Raw genomic sequence first — 12,787 nt, 5'->3', positions numbered from 1 at the left:
TCCTTATTCATTTGACACTACAGTTTTTTTATTTGCAGAATAAAATTTTAAAACAAACACTAGACTGTGCAGAAAAATATAAGTGAGCTATAAGATGAGCATTAAGCATTCTACATGATCAAACTTATCGCAGGCTTTTGTCATTTCCACAACATGTTTAATCCATTTGCACTGCTAAAAGCGTCAAACCTCCGGTGTTGTAGTTCATTTGTTTGCAGTGTTCTGTCCGAGTGGTCACCATGTTCTGAAATTTCAGGAAGAAAGAAAATGTTATCAACTGTCAATACTACAAGAGTATTTATATATATTTCAGGTTTTGTACTGCAGTGAGCCTGGGCCTCTGGATGCAGTGAACGTAAGGCGTGGGTTCAGGTCTGATCTGGTCTTCCTGGGTCTTGTAACACACTGCACAGTCCATTAGAGGCTACAATGACATAAATAAGATCACACTGAATATTGAATATCATCAAGAATTATACAACTGACTGACTCTGTCATTCCGGAAAGGACATGTCTGGTTCCTGGATGAGGGTCCTTTCGCACAACGGGTGGGCTTCAGTTGAAAGTGGTGATAGTAATATTTCACATCAAAGCCACACTGAAAAAAAACATTCAAAATTACCAGGATTATTATTTCAAAATAATCCTAAAAAATATTTAAAAAATAACACCAGCTCGGTGGCCTTGGAACACCAGCTCGGTGGCCTTGGGGGTATGGCGCCCGCCCCGAGACTGGGAGGTTGTGGTTCAAGCCTCGGCCGAGTCATACCTAAAACTTAAGCATTGGTACCCGTTGCCTCCCTGCTTGGCGTTCAGCATTAGGGGTTGGAATTGGGGGCTTTGGTCACCTAATGACTCCCAACACCTCAGTTGGGTTGAGCGAGGGGGCTGGGAATCCCCTCCTCTGAATCAATCTCCCAAAAGGAGTCAAAAATGTCTCTAGCCACCTCCCACTAGGGGGATATGGCTGTGGTATACATATATATACATATATACATATATATACATATATATATATATATATATATATATATATATATATATATATATATATATATATATACATTATTTCAAAATATTTGGGAGGTACAGTAGATTTATACAGTCCTGATGTGTATATTGGTCCACATGGATACATTTTTCAAAGTTTATAACAGTATTATCTCATAGACTCTTTCATCTGGTTGTAAACATTGTGATATATTCTGTGGGTGGGGCTTAGCCTAGAGGCAAAAGAATACTTGCGCTAGTCAGAGGTCAGAGGAAAAGAAAGCTGTCATAGATCCTAGTTGTTGTCAAGTTGTATGTCTGTGTGCCACAATCGGAGAAAACACACTAGTGATTGTAAAATTTTACAGGAACCCAGCCAACACTTATAATCAAAGAAAAAGAATAGAGTTGTGGTAAATGCATTAAAGAGAAAAGATTGGACCGAGGCACTAATAAAAAATGCTCAGGTTGGCAGCTCACACTTCATATCAGGTACGAGAAATTTAACGTTTATGATTATATACTAGCGAGTCTATATTACTTATTATGCAAAATATCTAGCTAATTTATTTTAGGTGGTAGCTTAAATGTTATCAGTAGCCTTGTAAACACTGCGTGTGTCAAAAATAAAAACAGGCACGCATTGCAAACAATCATTGGGCATACAATCCAAGTAATTTATCTTTTAAGTTTAACTATTCATGCCTTATAGTTTTTTTGTTTTGTTTTTTTAGCAGGAGCATCTCTGAAATGAACTTAGGCTACACACCATCAGTTAGCTGAAGTTAAGAAAATAAAAAGATACTTTGCCAGTATAATAAGTAATATAGACTCAATAGCAACAATCATAAACGTTTAATTTATCTTAACTTATATGAAGTGTGTGCTGAAAACCGAACAATATTTAATGAGTGCCTCGGTCAAATCTCTTTGCTTGAATGCATTCACAACTCTGTTTTTTTCTTTCCTGAAGAGTGTCTCCTGGGATCCTGTAAAACTTCAATTTACGATCAGTAAGGTTTTTCCAACGATTCTGGTACATAAACACAACATGACGACATTTTAACACCGAACTAGCAGAAATGAAAGCTTGGTTTCTTCAGCGTTTTGAACACCGCAGGAATTCATTCATGCCCCTAGACTAAGCCCCACCCACCTGAAATATCACAATGTTTACAACCAAATAAACAAGTCTATACATCCATCCATCCATTATCTGCACCGCTTATCCTCAGTAGGGTCGCGGGGGTGCTGGAGCCCATCCCAGCCATCTTCGGGCAGTGGGCAGGGGACACCCTGAACTGGTTGCCAGCCAGTCGCAGGGCACACAGGGACAGACAATTCGCTCGCTCATTCACACCTAGGGACAATTTTGACCGGCCAATTTACCTGGCATGCATGTATTTTGGAATGTGGGAGGAAACTGGAGTGCCCGGAGGAAACCCACGCAAGCACGGGGAGAACATGCAAACTCCGCACAGAAAGGTTGGTAGCTGGATTTGAACCCATGACCTCAGAACTGTGCCACACATGCGCTAACCACCGCTCCGCCATGCTGCCCACTACAGAAAATAAAGACTACAAAATACTACTGCATAAATCGAACAAAAATACTACAAAAATACTACAAAAGATCTTACTGCAGAAATACTACAAAATTCCAGAAAAAAATAGAAATACAAAAATTCGAGAAAAAAAAAATACTAATTAATTATTAAATTTAGTGCTTAAAACAAAGACTTAATATAGTATTTTTCCTAAATTGTAAGTGTTTCAAAACCAATTGGATAAAAGCCATCTATTTAAAAATCAAATAAAAGGAAATATAACATGTAGATGTGTAAATTTATGTTTGTTGATACATGAAAAAAATGGTCTCCAGGATGGGCCCCATGGCCAAATTTTTGAACCCAATGCGGCCACCCACTCCAAATAGTTGCCTACCCGTGGTCCAAATTGTCTATGAACCAAAAGACTACTTAAATTGTACTTCAATTTAGAATTTACAAGCGACGTGGTGTAATACTTAGTGCCTCCTAACCCAATGGTACAAAAACCTTTTATTCACTAAACCATTGATTTGAAAACTACGCAAAAATACATAACTATGTTCAATTTTATAAAAAAAAAATCATAGGTCGAGAAATTTGTATTTATTTTACTTAGTGGAATACATACCTAGCAGTCACCGCCATGTTTGTCTGGCATCTGGCTGCTAGACCGTGATCATTTGGCACTGGGTTTCCTATGCATTAGACAATACAGTGCCATCTAAGGGTCAAATATTACACACTGGGGCTTTAATAATTGCTTGTTTTTATAAAAGCAAGCTATTATTAAAGTCCCAGTGTATAATATCTGACCACTAGATGGCACTGTGTTGTCTTGGTGCAGGCAAAGGCAAGTGACTCAGAGTACAATGTGGTGACTCGTAGTATGGATTACACTATGTAAAAGTCAAGTCATGTTTATTTCAATAGCCCTTTATCACAAAAATCTCAAAGGGTTACATTTTTTGTGGTATTACTGTTGTTTTACTTTAATAGTATTTTGGAAGTATTTATGCAATCGTATTTCCGTACTAGTATTTTTGTAACATTTCTTTACTATCTGTGTGGTATTTTTGTAGTATTCCCATTGTTTACTTTTTTGTAAGACATGTTTTATTTTTGTAAGATTTCTGCCGAAATATTTGGTAGTGGTATTTTCGTAGTATTTCTGTAGTATTTTCAAGTATTACAATAGCACTATTTTTTTTTTGTGATATTACTGTTGTAATATTTTTGCAGTAGTATGTTTGTAGTATTTCTGTCATAATATATCTGTGGTAGTATTTTTCAAAGTATAACTTTAATGGTATTTTTGTAGTATTTCTGCAGAAGTATTGTTAAAGTACTACAATAGCAGTATTTTTATATTTGGAGGTATTTTTGTTGGAATTTTTTTTTGTTTTAGTATTTTTCATAATAGTATTTCAGTTTTAATATTTCGGTTGTAGTTTATTTATCAAAGTATTACTGTAGTGGTATTGTATTTCTATAGATAGATAGATAGATAGATAGATAGATAGATAGATAGATAGATAGATAGATAGATAGATAGATAGATAGATAGATAGATAGATAGATACTTTATTCATCCCCGAAGGGAAATTCACTTTTCCAGCAGCATCCCTAAGCTGAGAACAATCGAAAATAACTGAGAACAATCGAAAATAACACGGGAGCTGCTGGAGTGGCTGCCATTCGTGACGGCGCCGGAGAAACGATTCAATTTGAATCATGTACAAACAAACAAACAATTGAATCATGTACAAGAAACGATTCAATCTGAATCATGTACAAACAAACAAACAATTGAATCATGTACAACAAACAAACAAAATATTTATGTTTCAATAAGTGGAGTGTTAATAAAATGGGGGGGAAATAATTTCTGATACTGATATAACCAGGTAAAACTAATTTTAAGTTACCTGTCCAAATGAATGTTGTGCCATCTCACCTTTCCCACTCTCTCTGCTCGCTATAGTAGCATTTTTGAAGTATTGACATTGTAGTATTTTTGTAATTGTATTTTTTTTTAAATATTATTGTAGTTGTATTTTTGTATCATAGTATTACTGTTGTAGTATTTTTGTAGTGGCATTTTTGTAGTATTTCTGTAATAATATTTCTGGAGTATTTTTCAAATTATTGTAGTATTAAAGTACAAAGTACTATTTTTTTTTGTAGTATTTCTGTAAAAGTAGTTTTGAAATTTCTCCACCAATCTTCCTTTTTAATAAAAATAAACATTGGTACGATAGTTCCTTTATTTTTTTACTGAATTCAAATTTTGGTACCACCAGGAGGCACTAAATATTACACACTGCCCCTTTAAAATGTAACAAAACTTAAAGTCAAAGTTACAATACATTCAGGGCACCGAAACCCAACCCACAAGAGAATGTAAATTATTTTTGTGTATTAAAATGTGCAAAGAAGACTTTAGAAAATAAGTAAAATGAGATTAAACAAATAACATGGGGGTGACCTTCAACCCCCGCCTGCCCTCAAATACACCTACTTCTGCGTCGGACTTTTCCAGACTCCTCAAGAAGCGAAAATGGTGCTGCACCCCTTCATGGGAATTCAGATGCTCCAACGCAAGATCCACACCTTTCTTGTAGTCCTCTGGGAGCAGATCGTAAGCTTCTTGGGCTTCAATGGACCCCCAAAAAGCTCCCCCGAAGCAGGCCAAAAGCAGTAGCAGCGGCATCATATTTGGAGAATGAATGCAGCGAGGGGTGAACAACCTTTTGTGTCAATCTGCCGGCTCAAAACAAGTCCTGGACTCGGTAGAATTTGCTCCCACGCTAACATTTTTCTCCTCCCCCTTCCTGGAAACCCACCACCCCTTTATTTCCCATAGTGGGGGTTCGGAGCAAACGCTGACAAAAACATGCTCTAAAAACTGCACCATTGCTCGAGAAATATGAAAACAATACTGACATGAGAATATAAATCACTAGGAGTTTTATTTTGTACAAATTAATACACATATTATTCATATCAATCTGCCAGAACAGAAAGCAAAGGTTCAAGAGCATTACTCCCAAAAATGAGACCGATTTTAAGATATTTCCTGTTTACATTAGAGGTCCACCTTTTTTCAGGCAGGCCGATTACTGGCACATATATTCGGGAATTTGACGGACATCAACATTTATTCGACAGGCCAAATAAATATATTTATAACTGGGTTATTTAAGCTCAGATTCAGCCCAGTCTATCTCTCCCTCTCTTCCCACTGCGCACCTCCGAAATGCCTGTGAATCAAGACTGCTGAGATTTTAAAGAGTCTGTGGTAGAAAAGTATGTCTGTGATTAAGAGAGAGCATACAATTGTAGTTAACTTGTTTTAGAGAGGTAAGTTCAGATGGAGATTGATATATTAGCTCTTATCATAACATTAGCATGTCAATCAAGCGTATGTGTTTGTGAGAGCATAAAAAACACACTAAATGGCTGAGTGATTAGCTGTTACCATCACATTGCTTCGTCAATATGGCTCTAAAACAGGAGTGCCCACACTTTTCAATTTTCCAGCTCCGTTGGAATTCCGATGCACTTTTTGTTTTAAGTTAGTTCAGGTAATGTTGGTAGTGTTGACATATTAATTATTGTAAAACTGAAAAAAAATAAAAATGTTCATGTAATGATTTAAGTTTTTATGTACCTTTATACGAGTTGCTGGTAAGCCTAATTTTATTTCCTCTTAGTTTTAGTTTAAGTGAAAGATTCCTCATGTGAGTTGTGTTCAAATTCTAATGTATTAACTGTAAAAGGTGTCAGAGAGCTGTTAAAAATGTATTTCAATTCATGACAAATATTCTTTGTTTCTTTTGCATTTTTTAAAAAGTATTACGCCAATTCTTTCTTTTACAGCGAATTAACATCAGCCTCAAATATCGGTTCTGGTTCTCTGGTTCTCTAAATACTAATAATCGTACCTAAAAATATCCATATCGGTCAATCCTTAGTTTACATTTATAATTATGTAAAGCAGGGGTCTCCAACTTGGTGCCAGCGGGCATCAGGGTGCCCACTAATTTCAGTTGAGTTGCCCGCGAACCTCTTATGAAATGAAGCTCACCAGTTCTGGGTCATTGTGATTTTTAAGTACAATGATTTTATTGTGGTTGACTGTGTCTATTTAAAGGTGGGATGGTGTTGTTTCAGGTGTCCTTAAAAAGATGAAAGTAGAATATTTTCTTCATTAAGTATTTGTAAACGATGCCCTACCGAGTTAAAAGAGCCTTTATCACTTTTTTCCAATGCGCCAATCTGCTTTTATCTTACTTTTAGCCCACATTGAGAAACGGGGAGTTTCCTAAAGTGATTTTATGCTCCTCCCCAGGGTTTTTTTGTGAGTGTAGCCTGAAAATGGTAAAAGTAAAAAAAGTCCCTGTTTAATTTGAGTCCAAATGCCAACCCAAACCCCCAAAAAGCTGAAAAAGAAGACTTTATTAGTACAGTGGTACCTCTACCTATGAATTTAATTTGTTCTGGGTGTAGCTTTGTAACCCGAAACATTCGTAAGTAGAGATGCCTTTTGAATATAAATGCGTTAATCCAAAAGTATTCTTTTTAATGAATTATAAAAGAGCATCAATACATAAAACAAATCATATTAAAATTAGATAACCGCACAATAAACCTGAAACGGGAAGCACAAAATGTTAAAACAAATAATAAAGGAAATAATAAGAATACTAATTTACCTTTTAACTGGCCTCTTTGTACTGGTCCTCAGCAGTGTATTTTGCTTTGCATTTCTTGAAAAACTGATCCAATGACGTCTGCTATTGCAGGCTTTGGACAATCCGTCGGGAATGCGCAAGGCATATGTCACATACCTGTCAACCTCCACGGCTCCATGCCCTTACAAACTGTCGTATTTTCCCTTACCAAATACAAAATAATCTTACACCATTTTTTTTTTTCAAACGTGTTTATTTATGTAGTTTAACATGTTATATTGTACATGTGTTTCGTTCGAGAACTAATTAGGGAACGAATTGCAGCTGGGGCTATTCGAGTGTGCGCAGGTGAGAGCAATTGGCAAATCATGACACTAGAGACATTTGTAAGTAGAGATACCACTGTACCTAAATAAGCTTTGATTGTGACTTTGAGCCAGGAGAAAGAAGTGTGTAGTAGCCAAATTTCAAGTTGCTAACGAGGGCGTCGTGATATGCTCAAAGACAGTGCAAGTAAAGCAGCTCCAGTAACTTACACATTTCTCTCACTGACAACGAACAGACCCAACAGCAACCTAATAGAAAATAAAACACTGTAGAACAAATAACTATTTTTGTTCCCATCTATCATATGCACGATGAGTTGATCGTGAAGCCGCTAGCATGCCATGCTTGTCTGTGATATAAAAGGGGCCGCGTTCTGATTGGCTGAAAACAAGCGCCATTGGATCTATTAATTTCTGTACATACAAGTCAGCTTCATTGTCCATTGTGCACTCTTTTGCCAGTACTATGGAAGGTGCCAAAAAGCCAAGTGGTCTTAGTTTCCTTACTGCCCAGCAGAGGACATTGTGGACATACTGTATTGTAGTTGGAGGGTTGGAGAATGTGTTCTTTGAACATTGAAGACTTTTCGTTCTTTTTTTTTTGGACTGACCATCCCTTAGCTGTCTAAATTTTGTTATGCATCTGTTTCCAATTAAGTTGAGTATTCTCATGAGAATTTATTTGCACGGCAATCGTTCAGGTTAAGCACCTCAGGCGCGCAGAAAAAGCTTTTTCTGTGTTGTTGATTGATTCTATTTTACATCGGGCATCATTTTGACATTTTTGGGAGGATTTCAAAGATTTTGTGAGATATTTATTTTGTGTCGACGGCGTGCTAAACTACACACTAGTATGTGTAGTTTAGCGGCCTGCGTGTAACTCATTGTCGCCACGGCGACCAACGGCTGAGTGCGCATTTGCGACTACAGCCTGGCTACTTGCCAACGGACCAATTGGGGCCCGGGGCTTCTGAGCCGATTGTGTCATCGCCCTCGCGATCAACCATTGCACGGTGCTTGACCAGATCCTCAACCTGCCTGGTAACCACCATTTTTATTACGTTCGGTTTGGCGTCATGTCACATCCAAGCCAATGTTGGCGGGCAGTGGTGGTTTTACACTAAATTACTCCCAAGCGCCCCAGCCCCCCTTCCCTACAAAAAAAATTACCAAACACGTAATTACCATGAGTAAAAGATATTTTACTATATATATATATATATATATATATATATGTCAATTGCACAAATACTTAAATAAAAAATATAAATACCCTATATGCATCCATCCATTATCTGCACCACTAATCCTCAGTAGGGTTGCGATAGTGCTGGAGCCCATCCGAGGTATCTTTGGGCAATGGACAGGGGACACCGTGAACTGGTTGCTGGCCAGTCGCAGGGCACACAGAGATGGACAACTCACTCGCTTATTCACACCTAGAGACAATGTTTTTGAAATGTGGGAGGAAACCGGAGTGCCCGGAGGAAACCCAAGCAAGCACGGCGTGAACATTTAAACTCTGCACATGAAGGCTTGTAGCTGGATTTGATCCCATGACCTCAGAACTGTGCCCGGATGGGCTTACCACTCATCCGCCGTGCCGCTCCCTATACTGGAATGTCTCAGAAAATTAGAATATTTTGATAAAGTTCTTTATTTTCTGTAATGCAATTAAAAAAACAAAAATGTCATACATTCTGGATTCATTACACATCAACTGAACTATTTCAAGCCTTTTATTATTTGAATATTGCTGAATTTGGCTTACAGCTTAAGAAAACTCAAAAATCCTATCTCAAAATATTAGAATATCATGAAAAAGTATACAAGTAGGCTATTCAACTAATCACCTGAATCATCTAATTAACTCGAAACACCTTGCGAGGGTTTCCTGAGCCTTAAAAACACTCAGCTTGGTTCAGTAAACTAAATCACAAGTATGGGGAAGACTGCTGGTCTGTCTGCTGTCCAGAGGACCATCATTGATACCCTCCATCAGGAGGGTAAGACACAAAAAGAAATTTCTCAAAGAGCAGGCTGTTCACAGAGTGCAGTTTCAAAGCATATCCACAAAAAGTCTGTTGGAAGGGAAAAATGTGGCCGGAAACGCTGCACAACCAAGAGAGATGACCGCAGCCTTAACAAAATTGTGAAGAAGAGCCGCTTCCAGAATTTGGGGGAGCTTCAAAGACAGTGGGCTGAAGCTGGAGTCCAGGTATCAAAAGCCACAGTTCACAGACGTGTCCGGGAAATGGGCTACAATAGCCGTATTCCCATGGTCAAGCCACTTCTGAACTCAAGACAACGGAAGAAGCGTCTGACTTGGGCTATGGAGAAGAAGCACTGGACAGTTGGAGAGTGGTCCAAAGTCCTCTTTTCAGACGAAAGCAAGTTTTGCATTTCATTTGGAAGTCAAGGCGCCAGAGTCTGGAGAAAGGCTGGAGAGGAGCAAAATCCAAGTTGCTTGAAATCCAGTGTGAAGTTCCCACAGTCAGCAATGGTTTGGGGAGCCATGTCAGCTGCTGGTGTTGGTCCACTGTGTTTCATCAAGTCCAGAGTAAATGCAACTGTGTACCAAGAGATTTTAGAGCACTACATGCTTCCATCTGCTGAAAAGCTCTATGGAGATGAGGATTTCATTTTCCAGCATGATCTGGCACCTGCCCACAGTGCCAAAACCACCAGTAACTGGTGCACTGACCATGGCATCACTGTCCTTGATTGGCCTGCTAATTCCCCTGACCTGAATCCCATTGAGAATTTGTGGGGTATAGTTAAGAAGAAGATGAAAGACACCAGACCTACAAATGCAAATGAGCTGAAGGCCGCTATCGAAGCATCCTGGGCATCAATAACACCTCAGCAATGCCACAGGCTGATTGCCTCCATGCCACGCCGGATTGATGCAGTAATCCGTGCAAAAGGATTCCCAACCAAGTACTGAGTGCATCAATGGACATTTTCAGATGTTTGATTTAGTTTTGCTGTTATAAAATAATTTTTTTACTTGGTCTGAGGAAGTATTCTAATATTTTGAGATAGGATTTTTGAGTTTTTTTCAGCTGTAAGCCAAAATCAGCAATATTCAAATAATAAAAGACTTGAAATAGTTCAGTTGATGTGTAATGAATCCAGAATGTATGACATTTTTGTTTTTTTAATTGCATTACAGAAAATAAAGAACTTTATCACAATATTCTAATTTTCTGAGACAGTCCAGTATATATTGTTGGGAATTTTCTATCAAAATGTACCGTTTACCAAATTTTTCAAATTAGTTATCTGACTCCATTAACCAAACACGACCCAAATTCATCCAACAATTATGCATGCTCGTTTTTTGAGAGACAAATGACCAGGAGCCGGCATTTCCACACGGGGGCGGGTTTATCCACGACAGCAGGTTTAAGCGTGCCCTCAGGAGACAACTACCCCCTTCCAGTTGCCTCGGATCATTTATACACTTGATCTGATGATGATCTGCATTTTATATAGCGCTTTTCAAGTCAATGACTTCCCAAAGCGCTTTACAATGTGCTCCACATTTCCCAATAGCGGCCTTGCAGCCATGTAAGGCGCTATCCTGCTTATTGGGGGTATTAGGGGTTCAGTGTCTTCAGCAAACAAAGCAAGGACATCCCATTGGCTATGTGTCATCTTTAGTTAATGTTAGCTTTCTCTCTTTGGTCTTCTCCCCGCATGAGGGCGTGTCGGCTGGGCTCCACAAGCTTCGCATACCAGCGGCGCCCCGACGTCTGCCCTTCTGAGTCGGGCCTTCTGCGTCAGCACTCACAGGAATTCTGTTATTAGAAATACGTCTGATGCATTCCGCACAGCCTAACCTTCTAATGTACCTTGAATAAAAACACAGTCAGTGAATATCTTTATTGCATCAAACTGAATACATGTTCTTTGTAGTCAATCGTATAAAATCCTTTTATATATATATATATATATATATATATATATATATATATATATATATATATATATATATATAAATCAAATATTTATCAAAAATGATTAAATAATAAATAAAAATGGCAAATATTTATCAAACAATGTTCAAATAATAACTACAACTACACCATATAAATAAATGGCAAATGTTTATCAAAAAATGTGAAGAGAACAATCATATTAAAAAAAAAAAAAAAAAAAATTGACTTATATTCCTTTTAAGTAAATCACATTCATTTGAAAACACTCTAAAGAAAATGTAGTTGTATAATGAAGAGAAAAAAACAAACTAAAAGCTGATCTTTCTGGCTTGATGCAAAATCATGGATAACATTGTCATAAGCAATCTGCTCTGCTCTGCCCTATTTCGTGATTAATGCTGATTACAACTGTCCTCCTTACACAGTAATACCAATCATGATGTAACAGAATACATGAAATGAATTAAAAAGTGGAAAAATAAAGCAAAAACCAGGGAAAATATCTATGTGGTACCATGAAGAAGAAGCGTTTAATTATGTGATAAGATTAATGCCTTTTCATGTGTTGTTTGTATCCTAGTGGTTTTGTGTATACAATCCAGCGCTCTCCCCGTCGCGACCAAGGTTTGATTTCCAATGTCTCTACAATTATGCAAATTGCAGCAAATGTCAGTGTGGTGTCGTGTAATACACTCCCCTTCCTGCGGTGTCGCTGTATACTAATGTGCAGCCTTGTACTTGTGCTTGATAACTACCGAGGAAGAAGTTAAGTAAACACTCTATGAATGTACCGTCCGTGCCTGTCTTGAATCCTACTACAACTCTACTACATACACAACATATTGGCGACGAGGATGACTTTGATCGGAATCTCACAACCCCCTGCTTTGCTTGAAACCCCGGGTGAGCTTACGATGTTGTACACCACTTGGATTCAGATGTTCGAAAATTAACTGCCAGCATTGACCGCAAACGACATGCCAGACAAACGAAAACGCGCACTACTGCTGCACTGTTTAGGCACAGAAGGGCAGAGATTGCCTTCTGCTCAAATGTTACTTCTGCCTCTGTTATGACTTTTCTTTCCACTGTGTTTAGCAGAGAAGGTAATCCACAGGAAATTGTTACTGACAATGGCCCTCACTTCGTGTCGACCGAGTTTGAAGCATTCCTTAGTGACAGGAATATCACACACCGTCGCAGCTCTGTGTACTACCCACAGGCCAACGGTGAAATTGAGCGTTTCAACAGAGTCTTCAAGGACTGTCTACAAACAGCCAACA

The 12,787-nt window shown here is 38.1% G+C and overlaps 1 protein-coding gene across 1 annotated transcript; it reads right to left on the bottom strand.

The window, feature by feature from the left end:
- LOC148348044 (uncharacterized) lies at window positions 1-5,327 on the bottom strand. The gene is made up of 4 exons (XM_088322275.1): window positions 5,059-5,327; window positions 491-598; window positions 323-424; window positions 1-244 (listed from the first exon to the last, which is right to left on the bottom strand). The coding sequence occupies exons 1-4, from the start codon at window positions 5,251-5,253 to the stop codon at window positions 158-160; spliced, it is 492 nt and encodes a 163-aa protein (XP_088178401.1). The 5' UTR covers window positions 5,254-5,327; the 3' UTR covers window positions 1-157.
- Between the last annotated feature and the right edge of the window lie 7,460 nt (window positions 5,328-12,787).

Source organism: Urocampus carinirostris, chromosome 18, assembly GCF_059441175.1.
Source record: "Urocampus carinirostris isolate Australia breed hairy pipefish chromosome 18, RoL_Ucar_1.0, whole genome shotgun sequence".
NCBI lineage: Eukaryota > Metazoa > Chordata > Actinopteri > Syngnathiformes > Syngnathidae > Urocampus > Urocampus carinirostris.
Note: the sequence above shows the minus strand (reverse complement) of the source record. Positions and strands in the feature narration are given on the sequence as shown.